The sequence below is a fragment of the Artemia franciscana genome, chromosome 19 (genome assembly GCF_032884065.1).
Source record: "Artemia franciscana chromosome 19, ASM3288406v1, whole genome shotgun sequence".
Lineage (NCBI taxonomy): Eukaryota > Metazoa > Arthropoda > Branchiopoda > Anostraca > Artemiidae > Artemia > Artemia franciscana.
The window spans coordinates 30,696,638-30,717,918 of NC_088881.1; the positions used below are offsets into that span (position 1 = coordinate 30,696,638).

At 33.6% G+C, this 21,281-nt stretch overlaps 1 protein-coding gene across 5 annotated transcripts in view; it reads right to left on the reverse strand.

The window, feature by feature from the left end:
• Window positions 1-21,281, reverse strand: part of LOC136039547 (claspin-like) — an 88,136-nt gene that overhangs the window by 11,879 nt on the left and 54,976 nt on the right. For all 5 annotated transcript variants that reach the window (XM_065723376.1, XM_065723373.1, XM_065723375.1 and 2 more), the window contains exon 14: window positions 10,604-10,716. In XM_065723376.1, the coding sequence (XP_065579448.1) occupies window positions 10,604-10,716 (113 nt within the window). The remainder of the gene's footprint in view (window positions 1-10,603; window positions 10,717-21,281) is intronic.

Sequence of the window (21,281 nt, forward strand, 5' to 3'; positions counted from 1 at the left end):
AAAATACTTTTCATGTTTATTTTTCATTGTTTTTTAGTAATGCTAGAAAATCCCGCGCCCTTTTCATTGAATTTCCCTTCCCCCATGACATATTCGTCCAAGGAAAGATCCTCCCACATAGTCCCCTCCCCTCAACGCCACCCCCAAACCTACAAAATCCCCCTGAAAACGTCTGTACACTTCCCAATAACCATTACTGTATGTAAACACTGGTCAAAGTTTGTAACTTGCAGCCCCTCCCTTGGGGGAATGAGTGTGGCAGCTCCAGTTTCTATTAGTGCTTTAAAGTCTCGCAAAAAATACGAAATTCCACATTTTTGTAGATAGGAGCTTGAAATTTTTCTATAAGGTTCTCTGATACGCTGAATGCGATGGTGTAATTTTCGTTCAGATTATATGACTTTTAGGGGGTGTTTCCACCTATTTTCCAAAATAAGCAAAATATTTTCCAAAATAAGGCAATATGGCTCGTAACTTTTGATGAAAAAGACTAAATTTGATGAAACTTATATATTTAAAATCAGCATAAAAATCCGATTCTTTTGATGTATCTTTTAGCATCAAAATGAAAAAAATTTTTAATCAAAATCAAAATTTTAGATTTTCGTTTACTATTGAGCCGGGTCGCTCCTTAATACAGTTCGTTACCACGAACTGTTTGATTAAGTGCTTTATTTGAATCAAAATGGACAATATATTTAGTTATTCATGTATTTCCCTGAATATCGAGAAGCATAAGTAATGAGTAAAAAAGTTACAAAATCACACAGGGGGATATAGAGCAAAATCTTGGGAGGGGGGCAATGTGACAAGGGTGCCAATAATCGACCATATTGACAAATTCATTTAAAAAAATAATGAAAAACAAAAAAAAACAAGGAATGAGGGGCACCACAAAAATATAGGAGGGGGCCCAGGATCCCCCACCCCAGAATCCGCCAGTGAAACACATTAAATACAGCGAAACACTTTATTTCCACAAAAGAAATAAAGTAGGGATAGAGAAATCAAAATAATATATATACATATATATATATATATATATATATATATATATCTATATATATAAAAATAAGTTGTCTGTCTGTGGATGTGTGGATGGATGTGTCAGGTGACGTCACCTGAAAAAACTGGATCAGGTGACGTCAAAACTGAAAAAACTAAAAAAGGCAAAAACTACAAAAAAAACTAAAAACTAATAAAAAAAATAAAAAAGCTAAAAAACTAAAAAAACTAAAAAAAGGCAAAAACTACAAAAAAAACTAAAAACTAATAAAAAAGCTAAAAAACTAAAAAAACTAAAAAAAGGCAAAAACTACAAAAAAAACTAAAAACTAATAAAAAAAAATAAAAAAGCTAAAAAACTAAAAAAACTAAAAAAACTAAAAAAAAGGTAAAAAACGAAAAAAACTAAAAACTAAAAAAAACTAAAAAAAAGGGAAAAAACTGAAAAATAAGCTAAAATAAAGGTAAAAACCAATAAAAAACTAAAAAAAAAACTGAAAAAACTAAAAAAAGGCAAAAACTACAAAAAAAAACTAAAAACTAATAAAAAAAGTAAAAAAGCTAAAAAACTAAAAAAACTAAAAAAACTAAAAAAAGGTAAAAAACTAAAAAAAATAAAAAATAAAAAAAAACTAAAAAAAAGGAAAAAACTGAAAAATAAGCTAAAATAAAGGTAAAAACCAATAAAAAACTAAAAAGAAAAAAAGGAAAAAACTAAAAAAAATTTTCATCTAAAAAACTAAAAAAAACTAAAAAAGGTAAAAACTAAAAGAACTAAAAAAGAAAAAAATAAATGACGAAACTCAAAGAGAAAGCGACCAGGACAAAAGGAATGTTCGATTAGCAATCAACAAAGCACCGGGAAGCACCGGGACACAGGGAGTATGAATGACGACCAGGACATAAGTAAAAAAAAAAATTAACAAAACTAAAAAGAAGTTAAAAACTACAAAAAAACTAAAAAGAAAAAAAAACTAAAAACTAATAAAAAAACTAAAAAATCTAAAAATCTAAATAAACTAAAAAAGAAAAAAAAAGGAAAAAAATAAAGGAGAAAAACCAACGGGGACACCGGGGGAAACAGGGGGATATAAATGACGACCGGGACAAAAAAACTAAAAAGAAAAAAAAACTAAAAACTAATAAAAAAACTAAAAAATCTAAAAATCTAAATAAGCTAAAAAAGAAAAAAAAAGGAAAAAAATAAAGGAGAAAAACAAAACTAAAAAACGAATGTATATACAGACCGGGACACCGGGATACAAATGACGACCGGGACACAGGGAATATAAATGACGACCGGGACACAGGGACACAACTACAACGGGGACACCGGGGGAAACAGGGGGATGTAAATGACGACCGGGACACCGGGACAGGGAATGGTCGATTAGCAATCACCATCAACAAAGCTCAAGGGCAATCATTAGAATCATGAGGTATAGATCTGAATACAGATTGTTTTCCCATGGACCATTATATGTTGCATGTTCAAGAGTCGGTAAACCTGACAATCTATTTATATGCAAAGACAATGGGACAGCAAAGAATGTTGTATATTCGCAAGTTTTACGTAGTTAAAACCATATATATATATATATATATATATATATATATATATATATATATATATATCTATCTATATTCACAGGTGGGACATAGGGACACAACTACAATGGCGCGTAACTATTATGGCGCGTAACGACTTACGCGCGCGGGGGGGCTTGGGGGGGGCGCGAAGCGCCCCCACCAACTAGGTGTTGGGGTGGCGCGAAGCGCCACCCCAACAGCTAGTATATATATATATATATATATATATATATATATATATATATATATATATATATATATATATATATATATATATATTTATATATACATGGGCCTCCGAACCTTGTAAATGACCCTCGCTTCAGAAGGCAAATTAAATTTTATTTAAAAAACATTGAGAATTCTAGTAACAATTATCAAAAAACCTGCAAACTTTCTTTCAGGGGGGGGGGGGGCTATGAATAAAAAAAAACACATTCTTCTTCCCAGAAAAGGTCACATCGTTTGTTCCAGAAAAAGTCACCATGATGTCTCAACATTTTGCTGTTTTTGTAGATCTAAGATATGAGTGGAAGGGGAGGGAGGGAGCAAATTTTCACTTTTGCAATATAATGACCATGTTGAAAAGACGTTAACAGTAGTAATTTCAGCACCAAAGGTTCAAGTGTTAACGTAGCATATGAAAACACCACTAGTACTATTTTTTTTCTTTTAAGCAGTGATTCTTACCAGGCAAAGTGATTCTTGCAGCAGGACATCATATGAAAATACCACTAGTACTATTTTTTTTCCTTTTAAGCAGTGATTCTTACACCAGGCAAAGTGATTCTTGCAGCAAGACAACATATGAAAATACCACTAGTACTATTTTTTTCCTTTTAAGCAGTGATTCTTACACCAGGCAAAGTGATTCTTGCAGCAGGACATCATATGAAAATACCGCTAGTGGAATATTCATCATATGAATATTCCACTAGTAGTTTTCCAGTAGTATACCACTAGTGTTTTCCTTTAAGCAGTGTTTTCCTTGCACCAGGCAAAGGCTAGAAGGGAACTGCCACTTGCACGCCGCACGCCTGAAAATGTTTGACCAGAGTCATCGTTTTGCAATCGGACACGCATATTTGTAGTTAATTTTAATGTTTTTACGTGTGCCCATAAATTAGAATTTTTTAGGCAAGCATTCATTTCGTCTGCAGGAGTTGATCTAGGTATTATAGGTAATGTTTGCCTGAAATCTCCCGCAAGCAATATTAATGTGCTGCCAAAGGGTTTCGACTTCCCTCGCAAATCTTTCAAGCATTGATCCAGAGCCTCGAGCGATTTTTTGTGTGCCATTGTGCACTCATCCCAAATAATAAGTTTGCATTGCTGCAATACTTTACCCATCCCAGATGATTTGGAAATATTGCACGTGGGAGTTTCTGTAGAATGCAAGTTCAGAGGCAATTTCAAAGCGGAATGAGCAGTTCTTCCACCAGGCAGCAATGTTGCGGCTATTCCGGACGACGCAATTGCCAACGCTATATCATTTTTTGATCGAATTGATGCCAGAATCAGTTTTATCACAAACGTTTTACTAGTACCTCCTGGCGCATCCAAAAAGAAAATTTCTCCAACGTTGTTATCGACACAATGCATTATCGTATCATAAATGTCTTTTTGTTCCGACGTTAACTTGGAAATGTTATTTTGTACATACGACAATAGATCACTCGTACTGTAACTTTGTTCACGATCCAATTCTACACATGTCGAAACAGCAGCGATACGGTTAGGTGAAGGCATTCCCAAATCCTGAAGAGGTTTGTTTGCCAAACGTACGCACAAATCTTCTATAACAACTAAAGTGTAGTTATAAATTTCTGACATTTTTGACTTATATTTTTCCCATAACTATGTAGGAGCTGATGGAGAGCAAGTTGTTAAAATGATGCCAAACAATGCACGAATTTGACCTGGGGTTGACGTTTCGCACGCGTCATTGATGCAGTTATCCCAGTGTTGGTCATTCTCCAATAAATTCAGAGCTTGGCATGCACTACGGTAAGTGTCATGTATAGTACCATTTACAGTCCTCAAATACTCAAAGGATGTCGGACCGGGTACATTCACCAAAAGCAGGCGTAGAAAGAACCATTCATGTTGATTGGGGTGAACGGTGTAGAGTCTTCCTATCGTGGTATCTTTGAAGATGGTAGGTTGGCCGTCGACTGACTTACCCTGTTTTCGACGTTCAAATACTTTATTTTTAGTATTCCACGTGTAATACGAAGGCACTTCAGTATACAGCAGTTTTTTTGCAAAAGAATCATTTTTGCAAAGCGAAAAAAAAGCTGTTAATGTTGTATCCGGTGGATTCAGGACTCTTTGTTGCACGTTGGTTTCCGTGAAATAAACACGTTGACCATTCTGTAAATGTACCGCTAAGTGAACAACAGCTGGACTACGTTCATGTATCGGAAATGAAAGAATTCGCCAAACAGCTTCATTACTGCTTATGTATCTTCCAGCCTGATATTGTACGATTTCATCGAAATCTTTGATTTCGGGCTGCAAGCCAAAAACTGCCATGTCACTGCCTTTGTTGACGTATTTACATATGTATTTGATTGCCTTTACGGAGTTACAGTATTCAACGTTTATGTGTGCATTAAATGTTTTTGATAATAATGGGGAATATGGAACAACCAACTGGTTATCTACTTCGATGGTTACGCTTCTTTATTATTGCTGTTTTACCGCCATCTTCAGTTGATCTTCTTGTATATTTTGGGTAACCATCATTGCCAGTAATTTTGTTTGATACTAAAAGTCGAGGATATTGCTTTGTGCACCTTCCTTTGGCCATGCATGGTGAATTTTCGTTCAGTGCACCGCAAGGTCCATGTATCATATTTTTTACAATAATATCATGTAACCCCTTATCGACATTTTTATCAGGTATTTCAGCGGAAATCACATCATCAATTTCGTTCGAAGTAATTTTTTTATGTAGCCAGATTAGTATATGTGCGTGTGGCAAACCTCGTTTTTGCCATTCCACTGAGTACATCCAGCATCGCACTGACCCAAACACTTCAAATTTTACAATGTAGTTTATCAGTGATTTCAACTTTTGCCGGAAGACACGGGCCGTAATGTCATGCCTATGAACCGCCGATTGTCCTTGAAGTAAAAGCTGCAGTATCTCGTCCCAAGATTGATTACATGTAAATGTAATAAATAAATCTGGACGACCATAGAGACGAACATACGCAATAGCATCTTGAGCATATTCATGCATATGACGGGGACTGCCAGCATATGACGAAGGTAAAATTGTTAATCTTCCAACGTTTGTGGTATTACCGTCATTTATAACTGCATCTCGCAAATGAATGTATTGTTCAGAGCGGAGCTTGGTCTGATTCAGGCGGATATATAGCAAACGTTCTGATTCAATTTTAGCATACATATCAACGACGAATTGGTGAAACAATTCACGGCATTTTAAAATATAATTTTCTTCATCCTGCCGAATCATTAGTCTATAGGAATAATAATGCATTGCACTGCATTTCTTATTCATTTCTTTGTTAGTGGCTGGATTCATCAATTTAATATTAAAGTGATAGCCGTCGGCTCCATCCCAAAAAATGATAGGATATTGTAGGGCATCGTAGCATCGATGAGTTTCAGCAATTCTTAACAACTGAGCGTTTCGCTTATGAAGAATAATATCTCGAGGTAAAAACTGATCACCGACCATAACGATTGCCACTTCGTCGATAGTTGGAGCATTGTATCTACGCACATGTTGGCCAGGAGGCGTTTTGTCAGCGGAAATAACAATTTTATGCGTATCAGTAGGCATCAAATCGATGGCTGTTTTGAACAGACGCACTAAATTATTATTTTCGTGGAAAAGATGTTGCAATTGGGAAACGATTGTCCTTTCAACGTTGGGAGAAATTTCGCAACGTGCATTCAATTCAGAATTTCTATCACTGATGAAGTACAATTGTAAAAATTTATGATTCTCGCCTGAGAATGGTAGAAGGGACCCTGCTCTATGATAAATTTGCCCTTTTACTTTGAAAGTATACATAAATTGATCTGGATTTTCGATTTGGGCTCCAAACGACGTCATTTGGAAACATGAGTTGTATTTTCTGATTTGTGACAAAAAACGCTTAGATTCTGACGTAGTTCCAGTAAGGAAAGTCTTCAATGGCTCTGGTGGTGCAGCCAATAGAGGAAGTTTAACTTTTCCTGAGGCGCAACACATTCCCATTGTTTCACCATTGAATTTCAAGGCCTTGCAATAGGGACAAATTTTAGACATTGTCCCGATTTGAACACATCTACTCAAGCTATAATCATCGACTGGGTTGTACCTGAATGCCAGGCGATAACTTTCAGGTTGCTGTGATTCCTCGGCACGCTTTCTTTTCTTACTTTCTCTATCAGCAGCAAGCCTGATTTCTTGCTGTTCTTGTGATTCCTCGGCACGCTTTCTTTTCTTACTTTCTCTATCAGCAGCAAGCCTGATTTCTTGCTGTTCTTGTAATTCCTCGGCACGCCTTCTTTTTTCACTTTCTCTTTTAGCAGCAAGTCTGCTTCCGCGTTGCTCTGGTAGTTCCTCGGCACGCTTTCTGTTCTTTCTTTCTCTATCAGCCTCAAGCCTGTTTCCTTGCTGTTCTTTTGATTCCTCGGTACGCTTTCTGTTCTTTCTTTCTCTATCAGCCTCAAGCCTGTTTCCTTGCTGTTCTTTTGATTCCTCGGCACGCCTTCTTTTTTCACTTTCTCTTTTAGCAGCAAGTCTGCTTTCGCGTTGCTCTGGTAGTTCCTCGGCACGCTTTCTTTTCTGACTTTCTCTATCAGCAGCAAGTTTTTTGGCATAGACTCTTTGAGCATCTTCATCGGCTTTTGCCATGGTAAGTTCATCAGTCATTGTAAACTTAAACATTAATAGATTTCTACGTGAACATATGTCTTAAATATCTTGAATGACGTCACCGTCAAAGCAAAAATGACGACAACTAATTTCGTGACGTCAGTCAACACAGAAACATGACGTCACCTGATCCACAGACAGACACACAGACAGACAACTTATTTTTATATATATAGATATATATATATATATATATATATATATATATATATATATATATATATATATATATATATATATGTTTTAACTACGTAAAACTTGCGAATATACGATATTCTTCGCTGTCCCATTGTCTGTGCATATAAACAGATTGTCAGCTTTATCGACTCTTGAACATGTAACATATAATTATCCATGGAAGAACAATCCGTATTCAGATCTATACCGCATTTTTCTAATGATTGCCCTTGGGCTTTGTTGATGGTAATTGCTAATCGAATATGCCCTGTGTCCCCGTCGTCATTTATATATCCCCCATGTGCCCTTCCGGCGTCCCCGTTGCAGTTGCGTCCCTGTGTCCCGGTCGTCATTTATATTCCCTGTGTCCCGGTGTCTTGGTCTGTAATTTCTCTTTGAGTGTCCCGGCCGTCATTTATATTCCTTGTGTCCCAGTGTCCCGGTCTGTAACATACGACAATAGATCAATTGTGTTGTAACTTCGTTCACGATCCCATTCTACACATGTAGAAATAGAAGCAGTACGATTAGGTGAAGGCATTCCCAAATGCTTGAGAAGTTTGTTTGCAATAGATAAGCACAAATCTTCAATCATAACTAAAGTGCAGTTTTATTTCTGTTGTAAAGTCCTAGGTCATATCTGACCTTTCTAGCCGTATTCGGTGTAAGGAGAGCAACTTTTGCCGGAAGACACGGGCCGTAATGTCATGTCTATGAACCGGCGATTGTCCAGGATGTAAAAGCTGTTGTATCTAATCCCAAGATGGATTATATGTAAATGTAATAAATGACGAATCATTAATCTATAGGCATAATATTTCATTGCGCTGCATTTCTTATCCATTTCTTTGTTAGTGGCTGGATTTATCAATTTAATATTAAAGTGATAGCCACCGGCTCAATCCCAAAAAATGATAGGGTATGGTAGGGCATCGTAGCATCGATGAGTTTAAGCAATTCGTGTCAACTGGTTGTTTCGCCTATAAAGAATATTATCTCGAGGTAAGAACTGATCACCGACCATAACGATTGCCACTTCGTTGATAGTTGCGTATCAGTAGGCATCAATTCGATTGCTGTTTTGAAGAGAAGCACTAAATAATTATTTTTGTGGAAAAGATGTTGCAACTGGGAAACGATAGTCCTTTCAATGTCGTTTTTTTTTTATCATCGGTATCACTTTCAAGTTGTTTGGTTTGTTTTACCTTGGCTTGTCTTTCGTCACTATGAAATACATACCGCCGAACCTTTGTTTTTTTTAACTAAAATCTGGTAGGCATTGATGACCTTATCCAAGTCAAAATCCCAAACCCAATCATCATCGCTATCATTTTCAGTTTTGATACGTTTTGACTCTCGCTGTCCAAGTTGATTTTCATCTAACTGCGCGGTTTTGCGTTCTTTAGCCGCAAGCCTTTTGGCATTAACTCTTTGAGCAGCTTCTTCGGCTGTTTCTTCTGCCATTGTAGGATTTATACTAAAATTTCACTTTGAATTAACTATTTGAGCAGCTTCCTCGGCTGTTTCTTCTGTCATTTTAAAATCTTTACTAAAAATTTCTGTTTGAAGCGCCTTCTTATATAGTTATAATGACGTCATATACAAAGCCTTTGACGTAATATACAAACATACAAAATACATACATGACATCATAATGCTCAATCCTTATAATGACGTCAGTGGACAAACATGACGTCAGTCGACAAACAACTTATTTTTATATATATAGATATCGACTTTTTTTTAGATTTTTGGTGTTTTTTTCAGGTTTTTTCTTATTTTAGTTTTTCTATTTTATTTTTTAGTTTCTTCTTTTTTTTTAATTTGTATTCTTTTTTAGTTGTTTCCTCTTTTTTTTTAGTTTTTTTAGTTTTTATCCTCTTTGTTTTTACCTTTTTAAGTTTTTATTTTTCCCTCTTTTTTAGTTTTCTTTTTCTTCTTTATTTTTGAGTTTTTTTCTCCTTTCTCGGTTTTTCTTTTTTTTCTTTTTTAGTTTTTTCTTTTTTCTTTTTTTAGTTTCTTATTTTTTAGGTCTTTTCTTTTTAGTTTTTTCTTTTTTTTTCTTTTCAGTTATTTTTTCTTTTTTAGTTTTTTCTTCTTTACACTTTTTTCTTTTTTAGCTTTTTCAGTTTTGTCACTTTTGTTTTTTTGTTTTGTTTTTTTTTTTTTAGTTTTTTACCTTTTTTTAGTTCTTTTCTTTTATAACGGTAATAACGTGTAACGGTGAAGATAGTGTAACAGACGGACATACAACCTATTTTTATATATATATAGATAGATATACATATATACATACTATCCTTATAAGTGAGAAGAACAAGGCGGCGTATCGAAAATGAAAATGAAGAGCAAAGAAACATACGCGGTTAGAAGAACAGCTGCGGCGTGTTAAAAATGAAAACGAAGAGCAAAGACACACGCGGTTAGAAGAACAGTGGCGGCGTGTCGAAAATGAAAGTGAAGAGAAAAGACACATGCAGTTAGAAGACATGCGACACCGAGCAAGAGAGTGACTAAAAATGAAAATGAGATCAAATAAAGACGCAGTTAGAAGAACAGCGGCGGCGTGTCAAAAATGAAAACGAAGAGCAAAAACACACGCGTTTAGAAGAACAGCGGTGGCGCGTCAAAACTGAAAATGAAGAGCAAAGACACACGCGGTTGGAAGAACAGCGGCGGCATGTCAAACATGATAATGAAGAGCAAAGACACACGCGGTTAGAAGACACGCGACACCGAACAAGTGGGCGAGCCAAAACGTGAGCTACGTTTTAATAAGTCGGAAAAAGTTTCGAAAAAGAAAAGAGTTAAACCCGGTAACCTCCCCCCTATATAAGGCCTTGTGGTATACTACTAGGTTTACCACCTTTGGCGGTAAGCCCGTCAAATAGATTAATAACTCTAGCTACAACACTTTACTTTTTGACTTACCAAAAACTTCTCGCGTTCATGTCGCTGTACTCTCCATGATTCTACGTCAATTCCTTCTTCTTCAAAAACTTCATCGTCTGAATTTTTTTTGATTTCATCATTATCATCATCCACTAGAACCAAAAAAATCAAGTAAAAAAAGAAAACAATAAAAAAATATATCCACTTTTCTATTACAATATTGGATTAATGCCAGGAGTTTTCATTTTCCGAGAAAGGTGACGGTATGGTGAACCTACGGCTAGTGTAAAAACTGATATTCCAATAGAAAGCGACACACGGACAATGGGAACACGAACGAGAGGACATTATGAAAGAAAATCGAGTAAAGGATTAAGAGAAGAATGAAATATATTTAAAGCACGAAAATTCCCAACAAAGGTAAGCTTGTGTGTATAGCATGTTCTTAATACCTTTTATACTTATTTACAGTTCCATTCTAATACAAGAGCTAAGAGCTCATATGGCACTTGTGACGAGGCGAGAAGAGCTAAGAGCCAAGAGATCATATGGTATGAGCTCTAACAAAATACTATCAATCAATAGATTGATTTTAAAAGGAAAATAAGAGGCTTAATGCCGGTCAGGATTTAAAATAAGAGCTCTGAGTCACGATGTCCTTCTAAATATCAAAATTCATTAAGATCCGATCACCCACTCGTAAGTTATAAATACCTAATTTTTTCTAATTTTTCCTCTCCCTTCAGCTCCCAAGATGGTCGAATCTGGGAAAACGACTTTATCAAGTCAAATTGTGCAACTCCCTGACATGCCTACCAATTTTCATCGTCCTAGCACGCCCAGAAGCACCAAACTCGCCAAATCACTGAATCCCTCCCCTCAACTCCTCCAAAGAGAGCGAATCTAGTACGATTCTGTCAATAACGTATCAAGGACATTTGTTTATTCTATCCACCAAGCTTCATCCCGATTCCTCCACTCCAAGTGTTTTTCCAAGATTTCCCCCTCCAACTCCCCCCAATGTCAAAAGATCTGGTCGGAATTTAAAATTAGAACTTTAAAGCACAAGATCCTTCTAAACATCAAATTTCATTAAGATCTGGTCACCCTTTCGTAAGTTAATCCAGTTTCATTCTGATCTCACCGCTTTAAGTATTTTCTAAGATTTCCGGTCCCCCCCCCCTACTCCTCCCAAATTACGCTTGATCCGGTTGAGATTTAAAATAAGAGATCTGAGTTACGAGAACCTTCTAAACATGAAGTTTCATGAAGATCCCATCACTCCTTCGTAAGTTAAAAATACGTAGTTTTTTCTTATTTTTCAGAATTAACCCCCCCCCCCCAATAGGGCGGATCCGTTCCAATTATGTAAATCACGTATGTAAGACTTCTGCTTATTTTTCCCACCAAGTTTCATCCCGATCCCTCCAATCTAAACGTTTTCCATGATTTTAGGTTCCCCCACCCCAAACTTCCCCCAATGTCACCAGATCCGGTCAGGATTTAAAATAAGAGCTTTGAGACATGATATTCTTCTAAATATCAAATTTCATTGAGACCCGATCACCCGTTCGTAAGTTAAAAATACCTCATTTTTTCTAATTTTTCAGAATTACCCCCCCCCCCCCCAACTACCCCAAAGAGAGCGGATCCGTTCCAATTATGTCAATCATGTATCTGGGACTTGTGCTTATTTTTCCCATCAAGTTTCATCCCAATCCCTCCAAGTGTTTTCCAAGATTTTAGATTTTCCCCCTCAAACTCCCCCCAATGTCATCAGATCCGGTCGGGATTTAAAATAAGAGCTCTGAGACACAATATCATTCCAAACATCAAATTTCATTAAGATCCCATAACCCGCTCATAAGTTAAAAATACTTCATTTTTCTATTTTTTCTGAATTAACCGGCCCCCCCCCCAGATGGTCAAATCGGGAAAACGACTATTTATAATTTAATCTGGTCCGGTCCCTGATACGCTTGCCAAATTTCATCGTCCTAGCTTACCTGGAAGTGCCTAAAGTAGCAAAACCGGGACCGACAGACAGACCGACAGAATTTGCGATTGCTATATGTCACTTGGTTAATACCAAGTGCCATAAAAATTAAGCTGAACTGGATGATACATGATATACGCACAGCTAAGGCACGTGTAACTAGAAAATGCGTTATGCACCCGGTTGATTAGAGACAAATGGGATTTTGAACCCCTGAAGTAATACCCCTGAAATAAAAAGTAACAGGTTAAAACCTACAGAGTGCAAGCCAGAGCGGAGTTAATGACTTCAATCAGACTCAACATCATAAAGAACATACTTAAAAGGCATCAAGGGGTTAAAAGATAGCTCAGATAGAGGAGCAGCAAGCCATAATGCGGAGCTTAGTTGGCAACTGTCAATGCTGAATTCTACAACCTAAGTATTGTAGGCTAAGTTAGGCTAACCGAATGAGCCGTAGCACAGCCTTATATATAAAGTCCAATCCATTACAAATGCTTCAAATTATTGTGAGTATCAAGAGCATTTTCAAAAATCAACTCGTTAAAAATATTAACTAGACATCATTAATTAGCTCTAACCACATAGCTGGATATCATGACCAGAGGAATTATCATCATACCGGACTGATAAGATCAATGAGGACACGAAATAAATTCACTTCTGAAGAAAATAAACACTGCCATCTATCTTTACCTTTTAAAATCGGCACAAATTAATATTCAGATTTCAGTTATATTGGTTTTTATGGCACAGAACACACATGGAGGTAGTTTTTTTTTGTTTTGTTTTTTTGTGCCGCTTTGCGCCACACCAACACCTAGTTGGTGGGGGCGCTTCGTGCCCCTCACCAAGCCCCCCCCCCGCGCGTAAGTCGTTACGCGCCATATTAGTTACGCGCGACAGGTGTCCCACCTGTGAATATAGATGTAAAACTGGCGAATATACAATATTCTTCGCTGTCCCACTGTCTGTGCATATAAATAGATTGTCAGGTTTACCGACTCTTGAACATGCAACATATAATTATCCATGGGAAAACAATCCGTATTCAGATCTATACCGCATTTTTCTAATGATTGCCCTTGGGCTTTGTTGATGGTAATTGCTAATCGAATATTCCCTGTGTCCCCGTCGTCATTTATATATCCCCCATGTGCCCTTCCGGCGTCCCCGTTGTAGTTGTGTCCCTGTGTCCCGGTCGTCATTTATATTCCCTGTGTCCCGGTCGTCATTTGTGTCCCGGTGTCTCGGTCTGTAATTTCTCTTTGAGTGTCCCGGTCGTCATTTATATTCCCTGTGTCCCACTTGTCATTTGTGTCCCGGTCTGTAATTTCTCTTTGAGTGTCCCGGCCGTCATTTATATTCCTTGTGTCCCAGTGTCCCGGTCTGTAACATACGACAATAGATCAATAGTGTTGTAACTTTGTTCACGATCCCATTCTACACATGTAGAAACAGAAGCAGTACGATTAAGTGAAGGCATTCCCAAATGCTTGAGAAGTTTGTTTGCAATAGATAAGCACAAATCTTCAATCATAACTAAAGTCCAGTTATAAATTTCTGTTGTAAAGTCCAAGGTCATATCTGACTTTTCTAGCCGTATTCGGTGGAGTATATTCTCGGCCATTTGCGATTTGTATTTCTCCCATAACTCTGTACGAGATGAAGGAGAGCAACTTTTGCCGGAAGACACGGGCCGTAATGTCATGTCTATGAACCGGCGATTGTCCAGCATGTAAAAGCTGTTGTCTGATCCCAAGATGGATTATATATAAATACTAGCTGTTGGGGTGGCGCTTCGCGCCACCCCAACACCTAGTTGGTTGGGGCGCTTCGCGCCCCCCCCAAGCCCCCCCGCGCGCGTAAGTCGTTACGCGCCATAATAGTTACGCGCCATTGTAGTTGTGTCCCTATGTCCCACCTGTGAATATAGATAGATATATATATATATATAAATATATATATATATATATATATATATATATATATATATATATATATATATATATATATATATATATATATGGTTTTAACTACGTAAAACTTGCGAATATACAACATTCTTTGCTGTCCCATTGTCTTTGCATATAAATAGATTGTCAGGTTTACCGACTCTTGAACATGCAACATATAATGGTCCATGGGAAAACAATCTGTATTCAGATCTATACCTCATGATTCTAATGATTGCCCTTGAGCTTTGTTGATGGTGATTGCTAATCGACCATTCCCTGTCCCGGTGTCCCGGTCGTCATTTATATCCCCCTGTTTCCCCCGGTGCCCCCGTTGTAGTTGTGTCCCTGTGTCCCGGTCGTCATTTATATTCCCTGTGTCCCGGTCGTCATTTGTATCCCGGTGTCTCGGTCTGTATATACATTCGTTTTTTAGTTTTGTTTTTCTCCTTTATTTTTTTCCTTTTTTTTTCTTTTTTAGCTTATTTAGATTTTTAGATTTTTTAGTTTTTTTATTAGTTTTTAGTTTTTTTTTCTTTTTAGTTTTTTTGTCCCGGTCGTCATTTATATCCCCCTGTTTCCCCCGGTGTCCCCGTTGTAGTTGTGTCCCTGTGTCCCGGTCGTCATTTGTATCCCGGTGTACCGGTCTGTATATACATTCGTTTTTTAGTTTTGTTTTTCTCCTTTTTTTTTCCTTTTTTTTTCTTTTTTAGTTTATTTAGATTTTTAGATTTTTTAGTTTTTTATTAGTTTTTAGTTTTTTTTTCTTTTTAGTTTTTTTACTTTTTTTATTAGTTTTTAGTTTTTTTGTAGTTTTTGCCTTTTTTTAGTTTTTTCAGTTTTTTTTTTTAGTTTTTTATTGGTTTTTACCTTTATTTTAGCTTATTTTTCAGTTTTTTCCTTTTTTTTAGTTTTTTTTAGTTTTTAGTTTTTTTAGTTTTTTACCTTTTTTAGTTTTTTTAGTTTTTTAGCTTTTTTATTTTTTTTATTAGTTTTTAGTTTTTTTTGTAGTTTTTGCCTTTTTTTTAGTTTTTTAGCTTTTTTATTAGTTTTTAGTTTTTTTTGTAGTTTTTGCCTTTTTTTAGTTTTTTTAGTTTTTTAGCTTTTTTATTTTTTTTATTAGTTTTTAGTTTTTTTTGTAGTTTTTGCCTTTTTTTAGTTTTTTCAGTTTTGACGTCACCTGATCCAGTTTTTTCAGGTGACGTCACCTGATCCACGATCCACAGATCCACAGACAACTTATTTTTATATATATAGATAGTTTTTTTTTTTTACTTATGTCCTGGTCGTCATTTATACTCCCTGTGTCCCGGTGCTTTGTTGATTGCTAATCGAACATTCCTTTTGTCCTGGTCGCTTTCTCTTTGAGTGTCGTCATTTATTTTTTTCTTTTTTAGTTCGTTTAGTTTTTACCTTTTTTAGTTTTTTTTAGTTTTTTAGATGAAAATTTTTTTAGTTTTTTCCTTTTTTTCTTTTTAGTTTTTTATTGGTTTTTACCTTTATTTTAGCTTATTTTTCAGTTTTTTCCTTTTTTTTAGTTTTTTTTTATTTTTTATTTTTTTTAGTTTTTTACCTTTTTTTAGTTTTTTAAGTTTTTTAGTTTTTTAGCTTTTTTACTTTTTTTATTAGTTTTTAGTTTTTTTTTGTAGTTTTTGCCTTTTTTTAGTTTTTTCAGTTTTTTTTTTAGTTTTTTATTGGTTTTTACCTTTATTTTAGCTTATTTTTCAGTTTTTTCCTTTTTTTTTAGTTTTTTTTAGTTTTTAGTTTTTTTAGTTTTTTACCTTTTTTTAGTTTTTTTAGTTTTTTTAGTTTTTTAGCTTTTTTATTTTTTTATTAGTTTTTAGTTTTTTTTGTAGTTTTTGCCTTTTTTTAGTTTTTTTAGTTTTTTAGCTTTTTTATTAGTTTTTAGTTTTTTTTGTAGTTTTTGCCTTTTTTTAGTTTTTTTAGTTTTTTAGCTTTTTTATTTTTTTTATTAGTTTTTAGTTTTTTTTGTAGTTTTTGCCTTTTTTTAGTTTTTTCAGTTTTGACGTCACCTGATCCAGTTTTTTCAGGTGACGTCACCTGATCCATCCACAGATCCACAGACAACTTATTTTTATATATATCATTTATATCCCCCTGTTTCCCCCGGTGTCCCCGTTGTAGTTGTGTCCCTGTTTCCCTGTCGTCATTTATATTCCCTGTGTCCCGGTCGTCATTTGTATCCCGGTGTACCGGTCTGTATATACATTCGTTTTTTAGTTTTGTTTTTCTCCTTTTTTTTTCCTTTTTTTTTCTTTTTTAGTTTATTTAGATTTTTAGATTTTTTAGTTTTTTATTAGTTTTTAGTTTTTTTTTCTTTTTAGTTTTTTTACTTTTTTTATTAGTTTTTAGTTTTTTTGTAGTTTTTGCCTTTTTTTAGTTTTTTCAGTTTTTTTTTAGTTTTTTATTGGTTTTTACCTTTATTTTAGCTTATTTTTCAGTTTTTTAGTTTTTTTTAGTTTTTAGTTTTTTTAGTTTTTTACCTTTTTTAGTTTTTTTAGTTTTTTTAGTTTTTTAGCTTTTTTATTTTTTTTATTAGTTTTTAGTTTTTTTTGTAGTTTTTGCCTTTTTTTTAGTTTTTTAGCTTTTTTATTAGTTTTTAGTTTTTTTTGTAGTTTTTGCCTTTTTTTAGTTTTTTTAGTTTTTTAGCTTTTTTATTTTTTTTATTAGTTTTTAGTTTTTTTTGTAGTTTTTGCCTTTTTTTAGTTTTTTCAGTTTTGACGTCACCTGATCCAGTTTTTTCAGGTGACGTCACCTGATCCACGATCCACAGATCCACAGACAACTTATTTTTATATATATAGATAGTTTTTTTTTTTTACTTATGTCCTGGTCGTCATTTATACTCCCTGTGTCCCGGTGCTTTGTTGATTGCTAATCGAACATTCCTTTTGTCCTGGTCGCTTTCTCTTTGAGTGTCGTCATTTATTTTTTTCTTTTTTGGTTCTTTTAGTTTTTACCTTTTTTAGTTTTTTTTAGTTTTTTAGATGAAAATTTTTTTTAGTTTTTTCCTTTTTTTCTTTTTAGTTTTTTATTGGTTTTTACCTTTATTTTAGCTTATTTTTCAGTTTTTTCCTTTTTTTTAGTTTTTTTTTATTTTTTATTTTTTTTTAGTTTTTTACCTTTTTTTAGTTTTTTAAGTTTTTTAGTTTTTTAGCTTTTTTACTTTTTTTATTAGTTTTTAGTTTTTTTTGTAGTTTTTGCCTTTTTTTAGTTTTTTCAGTTTTTTTTTAGTTTTTTATTGGTTTTTACCTTTATTTTAGCTTATTTTTCAGTTTTTTCCTTTTTTTTTAGTTTTTTTTAGTTTTTAGTTTTTTTAGTTTTTTACCTTTTTTTAGTTTTTTTAGTTTTTTTAGTTTTTTAGCTTTTTTATTTTTTTTATTAGTTTTTAGTTTTTTTTGTAGTTTTTGCCTTTTTTTAGTTTTTTTATTTTTTTAGCTTTTTTATTAGTTTTTAGTTTTTTTTGTAGTTTTTGCCTTTTTTTAGTTTTTTTAGTTTTTTAGCTTTTTTATTTTTTTTATTAGTTTTTAGTTTTTTTTTGTAGTTTTTGCCTTTTTTTAGTTTTTTCAGTTTTGACGTCACCTGATCCAGTTTTTTCAGGTGACGTCACCTGATCCATCCACAGATCCACAGACAACTTATTTTTATATATATAGATAGTTTTTTTTTTTTACTTATGTCCTGGTCGTCATTTATACTCCCTGTGTCCCGGTGCTTTGTTGATTGCTAATCGAACATTCCTTTTGTCCTGGTCGCTTTCTCTTTGAGTTTCGTCATTTATTTTTTTCTTTTTTAGTTCTTTTAGTTTTTACCTTTTTTAGTTTTTTTTAGTTTTTTAGATGAAAATTTTTTTTAGTTTTTTCCTTTTTTTCTTTATAGTTTTTTATTGGTTTTTACCTTTATTTTAGCTTATTTTTCAGTTTTTTCCTTTTTTTAGTTTTTTTTAATTTTTTATTTTTTTTAGTTTTTTACCTTTTTTTAGTTTTTTTAGTTTTTTTAGTTTTTTAGCTTTTTTACTTTTTTTATTAGTTTTTAGTTTTTTTTTGTAGTTTTTGCCTTTTTTTAGTTTTTTCAGTTTTTTTTTTAGTTTTTTATTGGTTTTTACCTTTATTTTAGCTTATTTTTCAGTTTTTTCCTTTTTTTTTATTTTTTTTTAGTTTTTAGTTTTTTTAGTTTTTTACCTTTTTTTAGTTTTTTTAGTTTTTTAGCTTTTTTATTTTTTTTATTAGTTTTTAGTTTTTTTTGTAGTTTTTGCCTTTTTTTAGTTTTTTTAGTTTTTTAGCTTTTTTATTAGTTTTTAGTTTTTTTGTAGTTTTTGCCTTTTTTTAGTTTTTTTAGTTTTTTAGCTTTTTTATTTTTTTTATTAGTTTTTAGTTTTTTTTGTAGTTTTTGCCTTTTTTTAGTTTTTTCAGTTTTGACGTCACCTGATCCAGTTTTTTCAGGTGACGTCACCTGATCCATCCACAGACAGACAGACAACTTATTTTTATATATATAGATAATACATGACGAATCATTAATCTATAGGCATAATATTTCATTGCACTGCGTTTCTTATCCATTTCTTTGTTAGTGGCTGGATTTATCAATTTAATATTAAAGTGATAGCCGTTGGCTCTATCCCAAAAAATGATAGGATATTGTAGGGCATCGTAGCATCGATGAGTTTAATAAAAACTTCTCTTTGAAACGCCTTCTTATAATAAAAATTTCTCTTTGAAACGCCTTCTTATATACTTATAATGACGTCGTATATAAAGCCTTTGACGTCATATACAAATCAACGACCATAACGATTGCCACTTCGTTGATAGTTGCGTATCAGTAGGCATCAATTCGATTGCTATTTTGAACAGAAGCACTAAATTATTATTTATGTGGAAAAGATGTTGCAACTGGGAAACGATAGTCCTTTCAACGTCGTTTTTTTTATCATCGGTATCACTTTCAAGTTGTTTGGTTTGTTTTACCTTGACTTGTCTTTCGTCGCTATGAAATAAATATCGCCGAACCTTTGTTTTTTTAACTAAAATCTGGTAGGCATTGATGACCTTATCCAAGTCAAAATCCCAAACCCAATCATCATCGCTATCATTTTCAGTTTTGATACGTTTTGACTCTCGCTGTCCAAGTTGATTTTCATCTAACTGCGCGGTTTTGCGTTCTTTAGCCGCAAGCCTTTTGGTATTAACTCTTTGAGCAACTTCTTCGGCTGTTTCTCCTGCCATTGTAGGATTTATACTAAAATTTCTCTTTGAATTAACTATTTGAGCAGCTTCCTCGGCTGTTTCTTCTGTTATTTTAAAATCTTTACTAAAAATTTCTGTTTGAAGCGCCTTCTTATATAATTATAATGACGTCATATACAAAGCCTTTGACGTAATATACAAACATACAAAATACATACATGACATCATAATGCTCAATCCTTATAATGACGTCAGTGGACAAACATGACGTCAGTCGACAAAGAACTTGTTTATATATATATAGATATCGACTTTTTTTTAGATTTTTGGTGTTTTTTCAGTTTTTTTTTTATTTTAGTTTTTCTATTTTATTTTTTAGTTTCTTCTTTTTTTTAATTTGTATTCTTTTTTAGTTGCTTCCTCTTTTTTTAGTTTTTTAGTTTTTATCCTTTTTGTTTTTACCTTTTTAAGTTTTTATTTTCCCCTCTTTTTTAGTTTTCTTTTTCTTCTTTATTTTTTAGTTTTTTTCTCCTTTCTCGGTTTTTCTTTTTTCTTTTTTTCTTTTTTAGTTTTTTCTTTTTTCTTTTTTTAGTTTCTTATTTTTTAGTTTTTTCTTTTTTTTCTTTTCACTTATTTTTTCTTTTTTAGTTTTTTTCTTCTTCAGTTTTGTCACTTTTTGTTTTTTTGTTTGTTTTTTTTTAGTTTTTTACCTTTTTTTAGTCCTTTTCTTTTATAACGGTAATGACGTGTAACGGTGAAGATAGAGTAACAGACAGACATACAACCTATTTTTATATATATAGATAGATATATTCGTTAGATATATAGATATATAGATAGATACATAGATATATTTAAATATAGATATATTTATAGATAGATTCTTTTGGTGATTTCTCTTTGAGACGCGAACCTGTTTTCACGCTGTTGTTGTGATTCCTCAGCACGCTTTCTTTTCATACTTTCTCTATTAGCCGCAAGCCTGTTTTCACGCTGTTGTTGTGATTCCTCGGTACGCTTTCTTTTCTTACTTTCTCTATTAGCCGCAAGCCTTTTGGCATTAGCTCTTTGAGCAGCTTCCTCGGCTGTTTCTTCTGCCATTGTAGGTTCTTCTGTCATTTTAAGATCTACATTAAAAATTTCTCTTATAATGACGTCATATACAAAACCTTTGACGTCATAAAAAACATGAAGCCAGTCGACAAACAACTTCATAACGGCATAATACTCAATCCTTATAATGACGTCAGTCAACAAACATGACGTCAGTCGACACACAAAGATGACGTCAATCGCCACACAAACAACTTATTTATATATATATATATAGATTTCTCTTTGAAAGGCCTTCTTATATACTTATAATGACGTCATATACAAAGCCTTTGACGTCATAACAAACATGACGTCAGTCGACAAACAAATTCATGACGTCATAATGCTCAATCCTTATAATGACGTCAGTCGACAAACATGACGTCAGTCGCCACACAAACAACTTATAGTACCGAAACATGTTTTTTTAGGTAACATAAAGGATCACATTCGTACACCTT